Source organism: Xiphophorus couchianus, chromosome 15, assembly GCF_001444195.1.
Source record: "Xiphophorus couchianus chromosome 15, X_couchianus-1.0, whole genome shotgun sequence".
Classification (NCBI taxonomy): domain Eukaryota; kingdom Metazoa; phylum Chordata; class Actinopteri; order Cyprinodontiformes; family Poeciliidae; genus Xiphophorus; species Xiphophorus couchianus.
In genome coordinates, this window is record NC_040242.1 from 23818116 (window position 1) to 23840723 (window position 22608).

Here is a 22608-nt window from a genome sequence, read left to right on the forward strand (position 1 = left end):
AGTAATACATCTTTGCCACAGCACACAGCATTACAATCCAGGAAAATGAGCATTCTAGCTCACCTTTCCTGACTTCTGCTTCTGCATAAAGGAAACAAAGGAGAAAGAGATATACACTATGAGAAAAACTGCTGGTGCAAAAATGTCTGAAGAACTGTCCACACATGGCTATTGTGCAATCAATAAAATATTTTTCTGAATCTCTCAGGATATGAATACATTCATGGAGAAGAAGAAAATACTTTTTGCACCATGGAATGTCTGGCAACATTGTTCATCTTGCAGTTCACACAACTTCATGGCATTCTTCACAGAAGATGGACTAAAAAATGTTAAGAAACCCGTCAATATACCTGCCTGGGGTGAGAGTTAACCCAATACTTTAGTGGTTCATAGAGCTTCTTTAATGTGATCAGAGTAGCATCTGAGCTGTTTTTTATTCTCTTGATTTAAAAAAACATATATTGATATGATTATACATGAGTTTACAGAGTCATACAGTGTACAGAGTCAAAATTTTGTGCAAGCAGTAATTGCTCAGTGTTTGGTGTGGTTTCCTTTCTCAAACTGGAGATCAGGGAATCCTAAAAAGTCAACTCTTTATTGGAACACACTAGGGGTGCGTTCACACCATCCCTGCTTAAACTCTAATGTTGAGTTTAATTGAACTCTGGTTCATTTGCTTATAGAAAGTTGAGTTAATTAAAATGAAACAAATGTTGCAATTTTGGTCTCTAACCGAACCGAACCGAGTCTACCAGACTGTCAAGTGTGAAAATACCCTCATGTCTATAACTTTGGTCAACAACATTAGGGTTGAATAAAAAGCTGAGAAATATTCAGTAAAACATTGGACAATAAATTCTTACTCAGTTTGTTGGGTCAGGGATGATAGTACAAGAAGCCTAATGAATGTTCACAAACTACCACTTTGAACAGTAAAATGTCCTGATCATACATCACTGAATCTCTCACAAAAGATCAAATAAGACCCAGTAAGACAGTAAAATTGTGCTGTATAGCAATACAAAAACCCAGTTGGTTGTTTTAATGACTGTAGTCCACAGAATATAGTTTATATGTTCCCTTAAACAACATTAGCCTTTTATCTTCTTCACAGCTCACACATGCTGCTGATCAACCTTCAAAGTTTGTTTTAATAATCTGTAATAGTCGATATAGAAAGGCTATGTTTTATGAGGTGATAGACCATGTTGTAAAAAGTACTCATCTTCATACATATAAAGTTATTTTACATCTCATTTTCAATCCATAGGAATTTATATGTTCTTTAGGAAGGTATTCCACAAAGCTTAAGGTTTTTATAGGAATTCTTCAAGTTCAAGTGTGAGTTAAACCACTGTTGGAAGAGAAGATTTGCAGTTTCTTGCTTGAGATTTGCCCTGGTTTTACTCTGTGTAGTCTTTTTGTACTGTGATAACCGTGTTTCATTGTGTCAAGACAGACTGTCATTATCAGGGTCACTTTCTTTCATGACAGTGGATTTTTGCTGCACAACAATGTTAAGTTTACCAAGTTTAAAGATTTTAAACATGGTAATTTTAAAGATTTTATTATCTAGTCTGACTATCAATATCAACCTCAGAGATGGCTCAGTCTGTCACAAGTGCAGACAGAGCATCTGCATGCCATAGCAAGAGGGTAATGTGGGGTATTTGTATTGTTCAGAGTAGCAATGCTCATTGCACAGAATTCTTTTACTTGTTGAAAAACCTCCTACAATCTGGTTTAACAGAAAAACAAATTGTGTATGCCATAGCATCAGATGTGCACAAAAATTTTTTCAAGCTTCACATTCCTAAATGTAAAGATTCTTACTGTGCAAGTCAGTTCTGCTACAACACAATATTTAAATATGAATTTTAAGTAAAAATTATTTCCGTTCTGATAGGTATTTTCCTTTCTAACCTAAATAAAAGAAAGAACCACAGACAACGTATATGAATTTCAACGTGGAGCTTTTGCAAAAGGGAAGGCTCTGAGAACTCTTCCTCCGAAGAATCCACAGAGCATTCTGGGCTGCCGTCACAACGGCTCCTGTTTTTATTGTCTAAGAAGGACAGGCAAGGGGGCAGTCAGGAAAAACAACAGAGGTCGTAAAGCTTCTAACCCAAACATCTAACAACCCAGGTCCAGATGTGATATCTGATCAAAGGTCTGAGCCCGGTTCAAATCTTGGTCAATACTGTCAAGAAAACAAAATACGACTGCTCACAGGTGGTTACTAAATTAGGAGGTGTTCTTGCAAAAGGGTTTAAAGTCTGAGAAACTCAGTGTTATCTATTTCTCGTAAAGTTGAACAGACAGTAGTGACCTCCAGGTCATTTAAAGAAGAGAACACTTTAAACAGAAAATCACAAAGATCTATAGACTTAATGTGAACTAGAGTAAGAAAATAAAATGATAATACCAAAAACTCTCTAACACGTTCCACTTAGACCACGCACATTAGAATAAAGAATAGTCTGTGTTGTTCATATAGAGAACTCCAAGTGCTCATTGAACAGAGACTTGCAACAATGGGACAATAAAGCAGCAAGAAACCTCCTGCAGAACCAGACTCAGGAAGACCGACCATCTGCCCTGACTGAATGGGAAACAGCAAAAGTGAAAACAAACAAACCACTTGACACTGGGCAGGTCAGTTCTGCCAGCAGTCACAAACAAAGACATGATTTTCTGCAAAAATGTACAGGGAGAAAATGAAGGCTAGGAGGGAAATCAACAAACCAGGATCAGTCTAAAAAGAAAGACAAAGTAGAGTATTCCTGGATGTCTCGTGGTAGTTTGTGTTAATGGGAAAATCACCTTTTCCTATGCCAGGGACTATAACTTAAACCATGTCGCAACAAATCTAAAATCCTGATGCTTTTCTGGATTAACTGTCATTCCTCTCACTTTCTGTATCTCTTGGCTTTTTTTTGGAAAGTAATGATGTTAACTGAAAAACTTAAACTTTTATTTCAAGACATTGACCTTTGCTTCTTTATTTATCTTTTTAGTCTTTATTTGCATGTCATTTTTGTGTTGCACAAAATGACATGCAAATAAAGCCTCAGTGGTTAAACAACATATTTTCTGTTTCAGATCGGAATGAGTTTTCTAAAGTCCTGCCCTGCTCCTGGTCATCTGTGGGTCTGGACTTGCCCCCTCTGCCAGAGACAGTCCACATGTCAGGGCCACCTGTTGAAATAGTGGGTGGCTAATTCTAGAAGTGACTTCAGACTGCCTCTCCATTACCTGACAGGCCACCAGCATCATTCACCTCACCACAGACTATCTGTCTTGCATGCCCCCAGCCGGTGCGCTGTTATGGCAGTCTCCTTGATTGATAGACTATGTCTACTCAGGGTTAATTTACTCTCTTGAATAATGCATGGAATGATACTACTCCTCCATTCTGCAGCTCACCATGGGATGGGGATTCTGGGTTTCAGTGCTTCTACAGAATTAAGTGCGTTATCTATTTGTACCACTCATGCACTCATGGATAAGACAAGAGAACAAAGGCATTTTAAAGAGGAATATTTCATACTATTTATTAGGAAACTGGGAAAACATCATGTATTCCAAATAACTTAATGCTAAGAAGTGTGATTAAACAGAGTTGTTTAGAGGAGAGATATGAAATGTAAATCAGGCAGACCACCTGTCATTCTGGCACAACACGTGGGCAGGCATATTTAACTGCAAGCAACACCAACAAATGTTTACTCACATGTTATGTAAATAAACACAATGCAAATTAGCCAAGTAAAATGAAATACAAATCACATTGCTAAATGACTTCAAAAAGGTTTTTTTCTCAAGTAAATGAAGACCAAAAAGAAATATGTTGAAAATATGAGTTGTCCATTATGAGATGAGAATTAAATGGTTCTGATCTGCTCTGCATCCCCAGAACTAGATCCAAACATGGGCAAGTATCATTCAGCTTCTATGCACAACAAATCTGGAACAAACTTCCAGAAACCTGCAAAACAGTTGAAACACTGAGTTCCTTCGAATCTAGACTAACTTAATCAAAGTGTCTGGTTAAGTTTTATTTTTCTCAGGAATGTTCCCACATCAGTGGGGAAAGTCCATTTTTGGAACGCATACAGACCACTGCTTCACCAACCAGTACCAGTATCAAGAGGAATTTCCCAAAAGACTTTGTCTGATTGAGACATCAGTTCCTTCTCTCTACTAAAAAATAGTACACAGGGGCGTGCTGTGGTGGCGCAGGGGGTTATCACGCCCCACATTTGGAGGCCTTAGTCCTCAAGGCCCCAAGACAATTCAAAACAACCCAGAACCTGACATATACTGTATATACATAATTTTTCTAATAACTGAAGTTACTTTATTGTGCCATAACATTATTGTCCCTTTTAGAATGGCAAATGAACATATTCTTCATTTTAGAACAATTTTTCAACAAAAGATTTGTATCTTTTGTTAACAAACAATAGCTGACAAGAGACTTTACTGTATCCATTTAAACTTCTATTGTGTGTAAATGGGAATGAATCTTAATATGCAGAAGGTTGTCGCCCATCAAGCAGGTTAAAATTGTTAAAACACCATTCAGAATGTAGACTAGTGTAGCTGCAAGTATCAGCTGTGTTGTTCTATCCAAATTCCCAAGAGACTTCTTTCTGCATTGAACAAGCTGCTATTGTTCTGAAATTTTGGCACCAGAACAGTCTGGCTATACCCTGAATCATTGTTTCTATGAATAGTATATATATGAAGCCGGGAGTAATGCAGCACACGGAGCTTCAAATAAAATGGGTCCTTTATTGTTTTTTTAATGAAAAAAGAACACTTTTCTCTCTTTCTGGGTTGCAAAGAAACAAATGTAAATGACCCGTATTCTGTCAACATAAAGCCTCAGCTTCGGTGAAAATGGCGGGCTCACATGTAGCAACGTAGCTTCACATACAAAGCTAAACTATTACAAAAGGTGTATTAAACGGCAGTGGCACTTCTAGAGGACAAACAAAGAAAAACATAACATTAACATCCTCTCCTTAACTTTGTTCATAGAAGATAATTCAGCTTCGACATTACTGAACACTTGGATTCTCGGCTTGGTGGCCATGTAGTCATCTTTTCACCAGGTCTCGGCACACAAAAATGTCCTTCTCTTCCGCTTTTCTCAGAATGCCACAATACATAAGAGGTTTTTTCTTCTTCTTCTTCTTCTTCTTGAGTTTTTTGGCGGTTGGCAACAAACTTTAAGTAGCATTACCGCCACTTACTGGTATGGAGTGTGGTTCGAGATGGACTATCTATTTATATAAATTTAAATATACTCCTACAAATAACAATAATGAATAAACTAAATAAATAAATCATACACATATATATATATATATATATATATACACACACATTCATCCATTTTTATACTTAACTTTATACTATACCTCTCTAGATCATGCACATATTCACAAACACACCTACTATAATCAAATTCTGTGAAACAATTTAGTTGTCTTTAAATATTTAATAATTATTTGTATGTGTTTACTCCCCAAATTCTTCCTCAAAATATCTAATAAATTAATCTTTTCCTTAATACATTCAAACTCTCTTCTCATGCATCTTCTTTCTCTTTCATACTTATGACATTCTAATATAATATGCTCTATTGTTTCATATTTTCCACAGTAATCACATTTGCCATTATCATGCTTTTTTATTTTAAAAAGTGTATAATTAAGTCCTGTATGTCCAAATCTTAATCTTGTTATCACCCTTTCCTCCTTTCTATTTCTTCTTCCATTTCTTCTCTCTCCTACTATTTTCTGAATTTTATAAAACCATCTTCCTGTTTTTTCTTCATCCCACCTTTTTTGCCATCTTTCCATCAGTTTTCCTTTAACCATACTCTTTGCCTCAGATTTACTTGTTTTAACTGTAAAACCAATAGGATTTTGAATTGCCCTCTTAGCCATTTTATCTGCTCTCTCGTTTCCTTCAACCCCAATATGTGCTGGAACCCACACAAATATAACTATTAAACCCATATTTTGTATCCTAAATAATGTATGAAATATTTCTAATAAAATGTCCATCCTACTATCTGATTGAGTGTTCTTTAAACTTAATAGTGCAGAGCTAGAATCTGAACATATCACTGTTTTTAATGGTTTTATTTCTTCTACCCATTGTAAAGCTAATAATATTGCCAACATTTCTCCTGTGTATACTGATAATCCATCTGTAATTCGTTTTCCCATTTTTAAATTGAATTCTGGTACTACAAAAGCTACTCCTATTTTTCCATTTATTTTTGATGCATCTGTATAAATTTGCATATATTGATAATAATTGTTTAAATGTATCTGTACTGAATAACTATCTGCTATGTAAGATTTATCTTGTTTCTTTTCCATTATTGACATATCTACTGTTGCTTCTGGTAGAATCCATGGTGGTGTTATTGATATTGGTGTTTGACTTATTTCTAAACTATTCATTTTAAATTCTTTTATTGTATTTTCAATTGTCCATCCAAAACTCCTCATTTCTTTCTTTTCTTTTTCCCAACATGGACTTAAAATTTCCCTAGTTGGATGATCAAATTTATTGCTTTGTACATTTAACCAGTAATTTATTTCTAGTTTTGTTCTTCTTAAATCTAATGGCATTTCTCCCATTTCTACTTGTATTGCTGCTGTTGGTGTGGTTTTAAATGCTCCAGTACATAATCTTAATGCCTGGTGTTGAATAATGTCTAATTTGACCAGATGTGTTTTAGCTGCTGAACCATAAACTATACAACCAAAGTCTATGTTAGATCTTATCATTCCAGTGTAAATCTGTTTTAGTGATTTTCTATCTGCTCCCCAGTCACTGCCAGCCAAGCATCTTAAAATATTTAAGATTTTTTTACATTTATCTACCACTTTTTGAATATGAATATTCCATTTTAGTTTGTCATCGAACCATATTCCTAAAAATTTTATACACTTTACTTGCTCTAATTCTTGATTATATAATTTCAATTTTATTTCCTTGTTTAATTTTTTCTGAGTAAATATCATTACTTTTGTTTTTTCAACTGAAAACTTAAATCCCCAGTGCAACGCCCATTTTTCTATTTCAATAATAACCTTTTGTAATTTTCTTACAATGAAATCTACATTTTTCCCTCTTTTCCAAACAGCTCCATCATCTGCAAAAAGTGAACATCCAATTTCTTTTCCAATATCTTTAAATACATCATTTATCATAATTAAGAACAATAATGGACTTATAATACTTCCTTGCGGAGTTCCATTTTCTACTTTATATTTTCCTGAGATCACTTCACCAATTCTAACTTGTATTTTTCTATTTGTTAAAAAGTCTTTAATCCATTTAAATAATTTTCCTTTAATGTCCAACATATATAATTTAATTAATAATCCCTCAACCCACATCATATCGTATGCTTTTTCTATGTCAAAAAATACTGCCACTACACTTTCTTTATTTACTTGTGCTTTTCTAATTTCATGCTCTAGACATAACGTTGGATCATTAGTGCTCCTCCCTTTTCTAAAACCACTCTGAAACTTTGATATATATCCTTTACTATTTAAATAATATACGATCCTATTGTTAATCATTCTTTCCATTATTTTACATACATTGGATGTTAAAGCTATTGGTCTGTAGTTTTCTGGGTTTGAATTATCTTTTCCTGGTTTTGCTATTGGTACTATAATTGATTCCTTCCAGTTCAATGGTAGTTTTCCCTCCTCCCAAATTTTATTATATAATTGCAATATTATGTCTTTTGATTTTTCACTAAGTTGTCTTATCATTCTATAATAAATCCGATCTTTACCTGGTGCTGTATTTTTTGTCTTCCTGAGTGCAGAGTTCAATTCAGCTTTTGTAAACTCAACATTTAACAGATTATTTGTTTCTTCAACACTCTCTACTAACTCTTTATATTTAAGTTTTGTATTTTCTCTCCCTTTTCTTCCCTCTTCACTAATATTATTTGAACTATGAATTTTACTAAATGTTCTTGCCAATATTTCAACTTTATCTTCATCTCTTACTATATTTATATTATCCATTTTTAATATAGGATATTCAAACTCTCTCCTTATGCCATTCATTCTTTTAATTATTTTCCAAATTTTTTCTATTTTGGTTTCTTTCCCTATTGTGCTACAGAAATTCCTCCAATATTCTCTTTTAGCATTCTTAATAGTTCTTCTTACCATTGCTTGCTTTCTTTTATAATCAATTAAATTCTTATAAATTGGGTTACCTTTTAGTACTTTAAATGCTTTATTTCTTAACTTTATTGCTTTTTTACATTCATTTGTCCACCATGGCACCATTTTCTTATCATTTCTACACCCTGTTTTCTTTATAGAATTATCTGCTGCTTCCATAATTATTTTACTAATTTCTAAATTTATATCATTTATATCCATTGTCATATCTACGTTCTCTAAATTTATTTGACTCAAGTATCTAAATTTAATCCAGTCTGCCTTATTAAAATTCAGTTTTTTATTGACCTTTATATTCTTATTTAAATTTAATCCTACTCTTATTATAATGGGATAATGATCACTACCTATTGTTGAATTTTTATCAATGAACCACTCACAAATACCAGCTAAAACATCTGAAACAATTGTTAAATCAATAACTGATTCCATCCCTGTTCTTACATTGATTCTTGTTCCCCTCCCATCATTAATACATACAAGATTTTTCATTCCCATTAATTCTTCTATAACCTGTCCATTTCTATCATTACTTTTACCCCACAATGTACTATTTGCATTAAAATCCCCACACCAAATTATTTTCCCTTCCAAATATTCGGTTAACTCCTCCAATATTTCAATTGATAATGTTTTGCATGGATTATAAAAATTTATTATTTTAAATTTGCCTTCTTGTTCCCATATTTCAATTACAATATATTCAAGTTCTTTCCCTTTCCCTAATACCTGATATTGTATCCCTTGTTTTATAAATATTCCACATCCTCCTCCACCTCTCTCCTCCTGTCGGTCTCTTCTAACACTATTATATCCTTTAATCACAAAATCTAATGTTGTTTTTAACCATGTTTCCTGAACACAAATAATTTCTGGTTTATCCTCAAGACTATCAACATAACCTTTAAGTTCCTGTCCGTTAGCAATTAAACTTCTTGCATTCCATTGTAATATTAGCATTAATTATTTTCACCTGGTGGTCCTGATCTACCATCTACCTCCAGCTTTTTGTTTATGTTCTCCCATGATCCCTCTTTAAACCCCAAAAACTTTTCAGCTCCTCTCACTATTATTTTAATTTTCTCAGTTTTATGCTTGGCTTGGTCAGTGCAGTTGATAACATATGCTACAAATAATATTAGTTTTTCTACTGATACTGTGATATTATCTTCTGATTGTACTTTGTTTTGCTGTGGGATTTGGCTCGCTATTTGTTCACTCTTTCTTGTTGTCTGCTCCTTCACATTTTTAACAGCTTCCGCATAACTAATGTTTTTAGTTGTTTTAATCTGTATAATTTCTTTTGCCTTCTTCCTTACCTCACATCCTCCATACGTAACTCTATGTTGCCCTCCACAGTTACAACATTTTTCTTGTGCTTCTTCTTTACATTCTTCTAATTTGTGATCTTCACCACATTTTGGACATCTTTGTTTCCCTTTACAAGCTGCTGCTATGTGTCCATATCTTTGACACTTGAAACAACGAAGTGGTGGAGGGATATAAGGTCTGACCTGAAAACTAAGATAACCTATTTTGACGTTTTGTGGCAATTCTTTCCCTTCAAAGTCAATGAGGATTGACAAACTTCCTACTCTTTCTCCATTTATTGTTCTTGACAATCTCTTCAAGTTATTTGCTTTTGCTCCTACAATACTTCGCTTAATTTTATCAAGATCTTCATCTAGAGGGATCCCATAAATCACTCCTCTAGTTTTTTTATTTTCTCCCACAATTTTTTTCTCCAACACAGTTTTTTTACATATATTATCCACATTTAAAGCCTTATTTTTTTGTTCTTCATTTTTACAAACTACCAATAGGTTTCCATCTCTCAAAATCTTTACCATTTCAACATCTCCAATTTTCTTTTTTATTTCTCTTGACACCACAATGGGGCTGATGTTATCCTGTTCTTCTTCGTTCTTAAGTTTTAATATTATTTTAAATTCCTCCCTCACAACTTTCCTCCTAACTATCCTTTCTTCTTCGGAACTACTTCCTTCCAGTTCTCGTTTATTTCCTTGAATATCACCCATTTCCTTTCCTTCATCTGTTTTATGCCTTCCCCGTCCTCTCCCTCTTCCTCTCCCCACTGGCGTCCACCCTTCAAAATCCATGTCTTCCTCATTTCCTGTCTCCATTTCCAACCAAACCATTCACATACCAGTTTATGCCAAAATCCGCCTTTTCCAACTCTGATATGTGTTTTGTTTTGCCGCACTCCGTCTCACAAAACCAGCCTGGCCTCCAACTCCCCTAGTAGTTTGCTCTTCTTCTACTGCTTCTTCGTTTTGTTTTGTCTCAGATGGACCGTGAGCGCCTCTAGCGATCAGCCTCTCCCTAAGAGGTTTTTTTCTACTTCCTGAAATCTTTTGACCTCTCTGTAAAGCAGCACCACATGCTGGCAAAAACAAGAATTACAACCAGTTGGCGAAACAAAGTAAAACAGGGTTTACAAAATACAGTTCAGACATGTACCCATTTGTTCACCTGGTTATATATATATATATATATATATATATATATATATATATATATATGCTAAGTAAATCAATAACAGTACCAGTACATACATAATATAAAATAACATTTAAAACATGAAGATGATGTCATTGCAAGGTGCAATAGGATAACTGTTGACTAAACCTGGCTGATCTGAACATTGACATTTCAAGTGCCTTAAAAACCTGCATCAAGTATTAAACATTATCCACTTTCATGAGAATAAGAATCCTTGAGTTTATCTTTCAAGGCTGTAGGGGATTAAGAAAGGTCTGTGCCTTACCTCACTAAATAGTAGAATAAACTAAACTGATAAATTATTTTTGTTATTTTAACTACAGCACACATTTATAAAGCACTATAAAAGGATTCCTACCCATTTTTTTGTACACATATTTTTTAGATAATCAACAAAGAAGTAGTTACCTTCAGTTGTTAAATTGGCAGAATCAGAATTTTCTGTTAAAGATCTGAATTTATGATCCAAATATTATTGCAAATCCTTCAGATCCTGAGGAAGCACAGCAGTCCAGACCATCAAGCTACCACCTGCAAGTTTGACTGTGTGTATGATGTTTCTGAAACACGTTTCAGAAACTTTGATTTTGTTCCCTCAGTCCACAGTATATTGAACTCTCCATGGAAGCCATTTTACCCAGTTCTCTATTCCTTCTCTAACCCTTCACTGAGGCCTGTGAGGCTGTAAATGTTGTCCTGTGTCCCATTGGACTGCCTATATGTTGTCAATGTGCTTGTGGAGTAACACTGGTAACCCTTCCGTTCCTCGCCAGGTTCACCACTATTTCATATTTTCTTCAATTAAAAGCTTATTTTATTGTTATAAACAGGCATGCAGGCTTATTTCATCAAACCTCTTTTCTCAGGGCACTTACCTAATGGCAGCATCACTGAGGGCATCATAGGGCCAGCCCAAGCCTCCAAGGGGCCCTAAGTGAAATTTGTTTTTGGGTCCCTCTATTTCTGCTAATAATGTGGATTGCTACAATCAAAAATCAGATGATTAGATCATTCGCACACCTGCTATAAACTTACTGCATCTCTGACAGCGCTGTTGACTTTGTATCCTATATGCATGTATCATCTAGAGGTAGTCAAACCAACAAAAAAAATTGTATGCACGAAGTTCAGATGGAATACACACATATTCATGACATTCTATGATTGAATTAATTTCTCATAGGTGTAATTCCAAAAGCTAAAAATTTAATTTATATTAGGTGAGTCTTTCTCACCTGAGAACGTGGACCGGTGCTGGGATGATTCAGTGCCTTCAAATAATTTTAATAGTGTTCCTGGAGATGTTTCATAACTCATATCTTATAAGTCGTATAACTTATAAGATATGTAACTTATAAGTTACTTATAAGTTACATATCTCTTATCTCATGATATTCAATTCCTTTATTTAATCAGGTAAACCCCATTGAGATCTAGATCTCATTTTCAAGAGGGACCTGGGCAAATAATTTGCAATACATAACCTGGTATGATATGTGAGCTACAGCTTAGAGTAGCTCATCAATATAATAGTGCAGTAGCATTAATAAATGTCCGATATAAAAACATTTAGACAATAGACAATGTCAAATGTTGAGTTTTAATTATCAAACATTATTAAGTTAAAAAACAACTCAGAAGAACAGGCCAAACATGACAATCAACTCATTTCAAGTTAAAACTAAGTTTCACACAAAGACCCTAGCATAAATATTTGGCTGTTGAACTGCAGCATTCGAGGTCGCTATCAAGCTAATTTTCTATTTGCAGCTCCACACATCATTTTGGTTAACATTACATTTCCAAGACACATGCAAACATATCTTTATGTTGGCTTTTTTTTCTGCTACTCCTCTTTTCTCTGTCCCTGAAGAATAAGTTATTTTATGCAACATTGTTTTGCTTACTTAAATTTCATCTGAGCTTTGGAAGTTTGGATGCGCAATGCACATTGCAATGCAGCTCATATTACCGGCGAAGCATGACCTACCACAGCCACTGGGGACCCCAAGAGCAATTTATTTTTTCTTTCTGTGTCATGTTCCGTGTTTTTCTGTGTATTTATTGTTTTCTGCGTCCGTGAGTCTCTTCGTTGTCCTGTCCTCCCCTTGATTGTTCCCAGGGTGTCTCGTTCTGTGACTACCCGCTGTGTATTTAACTCCACCTGTGTTCCTTGTTCCTCGTCGGGTCCTTGTCAATTCGTTGTCAAGACGTCTAATGTGCGTGCTGCCTGTTGTTGGATTGTGTTTTCATCATTAAATTTCATTATTCATCTTACCTGGGTCCGCTGCGTCTACCTCACCACCTCACACCCGCATTTCATGACAGAAGGACCCGACCAGACCGATCGGTGAGGCAGCTTAATATGGATCCAGCTGGATTAAAAATCTTCCCTCCAAAGGCGCAGAGCGGACCGAGGCGGAGATCCAGCAAGGAGGAGAGGGCACTGGCTCTCGCAGACCTGCAGCGGGAGCTTTTCCGGGGAACAAGGCTGGTGTTAGCACCCCCCGGATTCAGCCCCCGTCGATACCTCCGTCCGGGAAGTCAGCGACCTGAGCCGCCGGTGGACCCAGCCCCTGGTCGCCCCACGGGAACACCACCTCCGCTGTCTGCCCGGAGACAGCGACGTGAGCCGCCGGTGGACCCGGCCCCTTGTCGCTTTCCGGAGCCGCCGCCGGCCCCGAGGCTTCGCTCCGGCTCACCTCCGCTGCCGGCCCCGAGGCTTCGCTCCGGCTCACCTCCGCTGCCGGCCCCGAGGCTTCGCTCCGGCTCACCTCCGCTGCCGGCCCCGAGGCTTCGCTCCGGCTCACCTCCGCTGCCGGCCCCGAGGCTTCGCTCCGGCTCACCTCCGCTGCCGGCCCCGAGGCTTCGCTCCGGCTCACCTCCGCTGCCGGCCCCGAGGCTTCGCTCCGGACTTCCTCCCGAGACCGAGACCCTCTGCGTTCCTCCCGAGACCCTCTGCGTTCCTCCCGAGACCCTCTGCGTTCCTCCCGAGACCCTCTGCTTTTCCCCCGAGACCCTCTGCGCTCCTCCCGAGACCCCGACTCTCGGTGCTCGTTGTCGCCATCTGTGGGCGGCCCCGGGACTCCTCATCGCCACCTCCGGCGCTGCTGGACAGCCGCTGGACCGCCTCTGTGGTTCCCGCCTCCTTTGCCTCCGCCCACCCTGTGGGTAGTTTTTTGTTTGTTTTTGGACTCTGAGTGTTCCCTGTGTTTCCGCCCACTCCTTTGGGTAGTTTTTTGTTGTTCCTGGACTCTGGCCCCCCGTCCGGCGCCCCTCCGCCCACCCTTGTGTTTTTTTTTTTGTGGGCGTCTGGTAGCCGCCCTTGAGGGGGGGTATTGTCATGTTCCGTGTTTTTCTGTGTATTTATTGTTTTCTGCGTCCGTGAGTCTCTTCGTTGTCCTGTCCTCCCCTTGATTGTTCCCAGGTGTGTCTCGTTCTGTGATTACCCGCTGTGTATTTAACTCCACCTGTGTTCCTTGTTCCTCGTCAATGTCGCTTGTCAATTCGTTGTCAGTGTCTTGTCAAGGTGTCAACTGTGCGTGCTGCCTGTTGTTGGGATTGTGTTTTCATCATTAAATTTCATTATTCATCTTACCTGGGTCCGCTGCGTCTGCCTCACCGCACCGATTCGTGACATTCTGCCCATATAAAGAATGATTTCTGCATGATCATATATATTATTATTCTAAAAAAAAATCTGAATTTTATAATGAAATTGTGTGTTTTTGTTGATATAGTCACATAAAAAAGTGAGCTTCACTTAAAGTGACTCCTGGTGGCCCCTGGCCCTTATCAGACGTTTAGTTTCCTTATGCCTTGGGCTGTTATCACAAATACTTTGACAATATAAAAAAGCTTCACACCTCAAACATAATTACTGTAAATGAACTATCACATGCCCAGTTAAACACACTTTTTATCACAACCTATCTTGGCTCTCAATCTGGACCATGGTCTACCACTTATGAATCCTTATTTCCCATATAAACACACTAGCTAACAGATGGTTTTGTCACCAGTACTGATGTGTCAGTAATGATTAGTAATCACTCCAACTTTTTACATGAAATTATCTGTGAATATTACAGTAAGGTTTTGTTTTCACCCAGAGATTCTGTTAAGAAATGATACTGAAAAAATTTAACTATTGGTCTGGTCTCATTTAACTGCTGAGATAATGCCTTCATGGGCTGGATAAAGTGTCAGTCTGCCAGGAAGGTTGTGCTTATTCTCTACCTGTAAGACCAGCAATCTAGACTGAGTCAGTGTATTGTTGCAGTCTGGGTATTGACATGCTTCATAAATCAGAACTCTTGGATTGCCAGTTGCTATTTTTACTCACATTGACAAAGCCAGCCTGCCAAGGGCCTCACATCCTGTTGAGTGCATATTAACCTGACACCACTAGAATCTAAACTATCAAGCCAACACACTGTTGTTTACTCCCTGATACTCTTACACTTAAATGCCTGCCTAATCTTTTACATGTCCTATATATTTGTTACATTCTTTAATATCAGCACACTTCTACCTCAGGTTATGTTTCTCTCTCGCGAACAATAAACTGGGACATCGTTTCTAACCAATGAAGAACAGGCTTCAGCAAGAACTCTGCTATTTGGCCATAGCCATTTTGCATTAGAACAGATATCTTCATATCCATCAGCAGGAATATAATGGACAGGATCAGAGTGAGCAGATCCTGTACACTTCTGAGGAGACAATAGAGGAAAGGTGATGGGTCCCATCTGGGCTACCCAGGCATCTGTTTTCATTAAGGCTTGTCAAGAGGGAGCTAGCATATTTTGCAAGAGATTTTAACACTTTTTTCCTAATCTTAGACCTGCCAGCAAAATATTCACATCTTCTTCTGGGATCATATATTAGACTGAACAGTGACATTCAGACTCATCTCTATTTGTTCTGTTTTACCAAAAGTAAAACTTATCCAGTTTGTCATGGTAGAGAAGTGCTCCACTGTTAAATTCTAGGCTCCTAGCGGTTTTGTACAGTTGTAGTATTATTAGGGTGTGCTAAGTTTCCAAATTATGCCAAGAGTAGTAGGAGAATGTGAAAAAGTGAGGGGACGCTTACAGGATAACTGAGCCAATCTAACTATGAGCTTCATCAAAAAGGAATGTTTTAAGCCTAATCTTAGAAGAGAGAATGTCTGCCTCACGAATTTGTCTCCCATTTTACTTCTAGAAGTTAAGTGCTCTGTGAGGAACATATGAAGGAATCAGACCTCAGATGTATGAAAGAGAATTCTAAATTCTATTCTGGATTTAAAAGGTAGCCAATAAAGGGCAGCTAAAATAGGAGAAATATGATCTTATTTTCAAATTTTCATGAGAACTCTTGCTGCAGTGTTTTGGATCAGCTGGAGCTGACGGTTCAGATAAGGACGTACATTTTCAGGCGAATCCAAATGGAGACTATTGTTTATATAACAAACTTGCTGCTAAAGAAGCTAAATGTTGATTTTAGTTTCTGCTATATTATTTTGTCATTATTTCTCCTTAAAAATATCCTTGTTATAGTAAAGGTTAAATTTTTAAAAAATTTAAATTTTTAAGACTATAAGAAACACCTTTTGCAGAATATATACATAGATATTTGGCTTTTTTAAAACTAAGATTCAAGCTTTGTGTAGGAGGGTGTGCTGGTTGTTAAGGCAAGATAATGAGCGAGATGCAGCTAAAGAGCTCTGTGAACCTGAGCTGAGCAGAGCTACTGATGATCTGCTTGTAACTAGCAACATCTGTCTAATTACTCATTTGTTTGATGGTGTGATTGTAAAAATGAATAAACTAATGCTCCTTTTGAACCCATGATGTCAAAAACTCCTTCATTGTCAATTATATTACAAGCTGTTGAGCCAAGCTGATGTGATGATGATGAGCTACTCAGAACATTGATCATTAAAGTGGGGTGGCAGTTCCACTCACTGCAGCTCTCCTCCTGCTCTGTGCTTCCAAGCCTCCCTGACAGTTTATCAACACACACTTAGCCGACAGCTCCCCTTCTAATGACTCTCTGCGCTCCAGCTCAAAGTCATCTTGGTAACATGCATGCACTCAGTCCAATTAATATGCCAAGACTTCACACCACCGCCTCTGCCTGGATATCAGATATGAGCCTTGCTAATTTGAACAATATAGCAAGCGACGCTTCACATGACAGCCGCTTCCTGTTGTTCACGCAAATCTATTGACTGCCTTCATAGCACCATCGAGGACTGGGAGACCGGGGTGGAGGGAGAAATGAAATTAAAGTGTGATGTGAGGCATTTCTGAAGCACTTCACTGACTTGTCATGGGTAATTCTTAGTTGTTGTTTTATTTCTTTTCTTTTTTAGATGATTTTTGGTGGCATTTCCGCTCTGCTGGACAACGACAGCAGGAAGTGACAGTCCAGATCACCGAAAGGGAAGGGATGACATGCAACAAAGGTCATAAGGAGGAGATGTGTCATGTACCTCAACAACCCCTCAGGATGTCCCATAAATGCTTATTTCCATCCTTCGGCTTTACACAGATTTTGAATTTTCTTTTCCACTTTCATATTACATTGGATTTTTACTTTTTCTAGTTTTGGGTGGTCTTTATTTTTAACTTTTACTGGATTTTGTTTGTGTTTTTCTCTGTAATTAAACTTTTACTTAAACTTCAAACACACACATCACTCGGTCCAGATTTGGATGTGCCCAAACTAAAAAAATCACAAAAATAGATAACACGAGGTTAGCGTGAGCAAAAATAACCTCTTTGAGCTCAGCAATCAGATCGCAGCTGCTGGGCTCCATTCTCCTCCAGTTACATCACACAAACTGCTCGTTTTTTCTAGAAGAACTTTTTGGTTGATTTAGCACATTTAATCATTCCCAAACTAATTAGAGACCAAATACAGCAATTACATGCAACTATTGCATGTCATCGCGAGCTATTCACACAGATCTTATGAGTGATCAGTCAAATGAATCATTTTTGTTGGCATACCAAAGATTTATAACCTTGAAGCAGCATCCAAAAGAGTTGTGGTTAAATGCCGAAAAAAAACTTTATTGGAGCAAAAACAACTAAACAAAGAACAAATTTAACATAAAACTTTGAAACATGGAACTGAATGGAGCTGGAAATAAATTCCGCAGACTCCCTCCATAAGATTGGGGCAGCAGAAGCCTCTGTAAAGATTGTCAAAAAAGCTTTGCACAATGTAGGATCGGATGAAGTTTTTACATAGGGTGAATCTCAAACATTCCTGAATGTTTGGCTAATGAAAGACCAATTGATACAAAAACAAGACAAGACTGCATAATCTACATAACACCAAATTCTCTGTTTCTTGGAAGAACCAGTCCAAGAGGTGATAATTGTGCTTTTGACTTTAAACATCCCTTACTCAAGAGACTAAAGTTCATCCAAATGTAAGTGAACAGATTCTGGAGAAAGTGAAGTCAACTGGCTGGGTCAAATTTGTTTGTCAGAAGTAAATGGCATTCAAAGAAGTGGCATGTGACCACTGGAATCATCATTTGGCTTACAGACCAAAATGCCCTGAGAGGTCAGTGAAAACTTGGCAAATGGTTGTTGTAAACAGTGATGAAAAGGGGATTGTGAGAAATGTGTATGTAAAAACTTACTCAAGTCACCACATGCAAATTGTGAAAGGTGGAGGACAAACAAAAAGGAGAAAAAAATCCTAATAAAGTTATCTTCAACAATACTTCACAGAGATGTCAGGCACATTGTTGTGTTACTGCCAATAAAGGAAAAAGAAAATTCTGCCGTGACAAGACCTGGTGAAAGACAAGGAAAGGTGTGACCTTCTAAGTGTCAAAAACCAGAAGCTCAAGTGGGAAGTATCCAATTAAATCAGTAAATCCAAAACTTTTGAATGTATTCACCAGTGACACCTCCAGACATTTATTTCTGCAGGTGCTAAGCAATTTACTGAGGGTGCTATGAAGGATCTTTTGTCCCTACAGTTATCAACACACACGCACACACCCGCCCACAGGTGCACCAAACTCTATGACATCAACAGTCACCAATAAAGTGGATAATGAGTAATGTGGTATTCTGTAATTCAGTTAAAACATATACAAACATGACTCATTTACTATATTTATAGAGATTAGTATATAAACTGTTTCCCCACCTCTATCTGTGCATGAAGACAATTTCGGTCCACAATGCTGAATGCATTGCAAAGTCAGACAAGGTTGAAATCATTCACTCACCATCAGAAATTTTCATAACAGGAAAATCAGCCTGTTATTGTTATTATTGGTGAGTTTTGATTCACTTGTTTTTAACTTGAATTCACTCCATGCTTTCATGCATCGATTGCAAATTTGTGTCCGGCGCTTTCATGACGGCTCTTCAATGATACAGCTGCTTTCCGAAATGATTAAAGCTGAGAGTGGTAAATGCTGGTTCTAGGCGGAATCTGTGTCCTCCTTTTTTGCAAAGCAAAACATGGCATCTTTACTTCCGGTGTATTCTAACCACAAATATTGATCTAGCCAGCTTTGCTAAATCTTCTCTGTTGCACTCCAAACAACCGCGATGGGTATTTTTGTAGAAGTGGTCATCTTGGTCCATCTTGAGGACATCTGCTTAGATTTTCTGGCTGTCCAGTGCTAATACTGTTAGCATTCTCATCAGCAGTGGAATGATAGCTGCACAGCTAATCTCCTTCATCCAGATTAATTTTTCTTAATATTTCTTTGTTGGTCGGAGTCTGCTTCCAAAAAATCTTCCTTCTCTGATTCCATCCGTGGAACTTTTGGTTGCAAAAAACGACCCATATTCGCATTATGTGTTCCTCTCAGTTTCTTCCCAGAAGTGATAATGCACATATGCAAAGTTCAAATATAGCTGAATGATGAGAGACTGTCTTTATCGGGCTCTGGAGGTTTAGGTCAGAGTCCATCACTACTCCCAGGTTTAGGGCCTGAGCGCTGGTTTTTAGTTGTAATAACTGAATCGGTGCATTGACTCTAGTCTAGATCGTTCCTTTTTAGGTCCAAAAATAATAACTTCAGTTTTGTTTCTGTTTAGCTGGAGAAAGTTTTGGCACATCCACACATTTATCTGCTCTAAGCATCTGTTCAGTGATTGGATGGGCTCTGAGTCACCTGGTGACATCGTAATGTAGAGCTGTGTGTCATCTGCATAGTTATGGTAGCTAATATTATTTCCTGTTATAACCTGAGCTAGTGGGAGCATATAAATATTGATTAAAAGGGCCCCTAGGATTGAACCTTGGGGTACCCCACATGTGACCTTTGACCTCTTTGATGAAACGTTTTCAATTGAAACAAAGAAATCCCTGTTCTTTATGTAGGATTCAAACCAGGTAAGCACTGGACCGGAGAGTCCGACCCAACTCTCCAGTCGATTCAGTAATATGTCATGGTCAACAGTGTCAAAAGCTGCACTAAGGTCCAACAGAACCAGCACTGTGGTTCTCCCACAGTCCGTATTTATATGGATGTCATTGAACACTTTTACGAGGGCGGTCTCTGAGCTGTGGTGAGCACGAAAACCAGACTGGAAGGAGTCAAAGAGGTTGGTTATAGTTAGGAAGCTAGTTAATTGTTTACACACAGCTTTTTCAATAACTTTGCTGATGAATGGGAGGTTGGAGATTGGCCTGTAATTCTGCATTAGTGATTTGTCCAGATTGTTCTTTTTTATAAGTGGTTTGATTACTGCTGTTTTCAAAGCCTGGGGGAAAACGCCTAATGAGAGCGATGAGTTTACTATTTGGATTAGATAGGCAGCAATAACAGGCAGGACTTTCTTAAAGAAATGCGTGGGTAAAACATCCAGACAGCAGGAACTTGAGCTTAGTTGACTTATAATTTCCTGTAGGGTTTTATAATTAAGTAGTTGAAATTGGGTCATTTTTCCTGTATTTGTTTTGTTTGGGCACAGCATTGGTACTGACTTTATAGTGGATGTACAGATTAATGCTCTGATTCTTTGAATTTTCTCTGAAAGGAAGCTGGAAAACTGACAAAGTCGATCATCAAACCATGGCCTAGGGTGTCCTGGTGCCAAGTGCACATATGGACACCCTTATGCCTGAACATGGTGTTCGTTATGGACAATCCGTGACGAGCACAGAAGTCCAACAACAGAACACTCGAGTTCAGATAGCGGGGGCCGTTCCTTCCTACCACGTCCCTCCAGGTCTCACTGTCATTGTCCACGTGAGCGTTGAATTCCCCCAGCAGAACAAGGGAGACCCCAGGATGGGCACTCTCCAGTACCCCCTCTAAGGACTCCAAGAAGAGTGGGTAATCTAAGCTGTCGTTTGGCCCGTAAGCACAAACAGTCAGGACCCATCCCCCCACCCATAGGCAGAGGAAGACTACCCTCTCATTCACCGGGGTAAACCCCAACGTACAGGCGCCGAGATGGGGAGCAACAAGTATGCCCGACGCCTCTCACCGTGGGCAACTCCAGAGTGGAAGTATGTCCAGCCCCTCTCAAGGAGAATGGTTCCAGAACCAGAGCCATGCGTCGAAGTGAGCCCGACTATTTCTAGCCAGAACCTCTCAATCTCACACACTAGCTCCGGCTCCTTCCCACCAGAGACGTGACATTCCACGTCCCAAAAGCCAGCTTCTGCAACCAAGGATCGGACCGCCACGATCCCTTCCCTCGGCCACTAGGTGAGTTTTTAACTCACCTAAAAATATTAAGAATATTAAATAGATATGAGTGTGTGCCTGTGTAGGAAGGGCAGCTTCCCTTTGGTCTCTTTATTTAGTTTTTACCTTTTGAAAACCGTTTTTCTATACGCAACTTCAGTAGTTACTTTTATACTCTACTCTCACAGCTGGATTCAATGGCCAATCTGTACATCAACCTTCCATTCATAAGTCCATTAGAATATTCTACCCAGTCAAAGCAATCTGGAGAAAATGACTCATTTCCAACAACTTAAAGATGAAAACTAGAAAGACATTATAGAGCATTTACACTCCTCTTCATGTGCTTTTGATATTCTCCCTACAGCTTTCTTTAAGAAAGTTTTGCCTGTCATTGCATCTCATCTGATTTAAATCATCAGATGAGGTGTTTCATCAAACCACTGCTAAAACAAAGAACAATGTTGATGAATCACTACTGCAGAATTACAGGACAATCTCTAGCCTACCATTCATAAGCAAAATTATTGAAAAAGCATTGTTCATCAGTTAGAGAGTTCCTTAACAATGACCAACTGCTTTGATGTCTTTCAGTCCGGTTTTCTTGCTCACCACAATACTGAAACTGCCTTCAGTTTCAGTATTGTATGTGGGAAACTGTACCCACATACAGACTGTGGAAGAACAATAGTATTAGTACTTTTGGACCGCAGTGAAGCATTTGGCACTGTTGACCATGACATATTCATACAATTGGAGAGCGGGGTCAGACTCTCTGGTACAGTACCTAATTGGTTGGAATCATACCTAAGTAATAGGGACTTCTTTGCATCAATAGGTAAGTTCTCATCGGAATGAGCTGAAGTTGCATGTGGGGTACTCCAAGGCCCCTTCTTTTTACTATTGACATGCTTCCACTAGTTCAGGTTAAAGCAGGAAATAAAATGAATTACCATAACTGTGCAGATGACATGCAGATCTACATTATGATGTTACCAGATGACTATGACCTCATCTAAGCAATGATTTATGCTTAGAATAAATCAATGCATGGATGTCCCTTAACTTCCTCCAGCTGAACAAAAACAAAACTGAAGTTATTAAGAGTCAGCATGCAACTGTCATGGTTTGATTTAGTTTGCGGACCCACATGCAGAAACCACACGC

The 22608-nt window shown here is 38.2% G+C and overlaps 1 protein-coding gene across 1 annotated transcript; it reads right to left on the reverse strand.

Moving 5' to 3' along the window:
* Positions 1-8493: 8493 nt before the first annotated feature.
* On the reverse strand, positions 8494-13666 carry LOC114158190 (uncharacterized). The gene is made up of 2 exons (XM_028039503.1): positions 13655-13666; positions 8494-10478 (listed from the first exon to the last, which is right to left on the reverse strand). The coding sequence occupies exon 2, from the start codon at positions 10406-10408 to the stop codon at positions 9209-9211; it is 1200 nt and encodes a 399-aa protein (XP_027895304.1). The 5' UTR covers positions 10409-10478; positions 13655-13666; the 3' UTR covers positions 8494-9208.
* Between the last annotated feature and the right edge of the window lie 8942 nt (positions 13667-22608).

Excerpts from the sequence above, each read along its gene's own strand:
- LOC114158190 (XM_028039503.1), bottom strand. The coding sequence starts at position 10,408 with ATGGTTTGGTTGGAAATGGAGACAGGAAATGAGGAAGACATGGATTTT.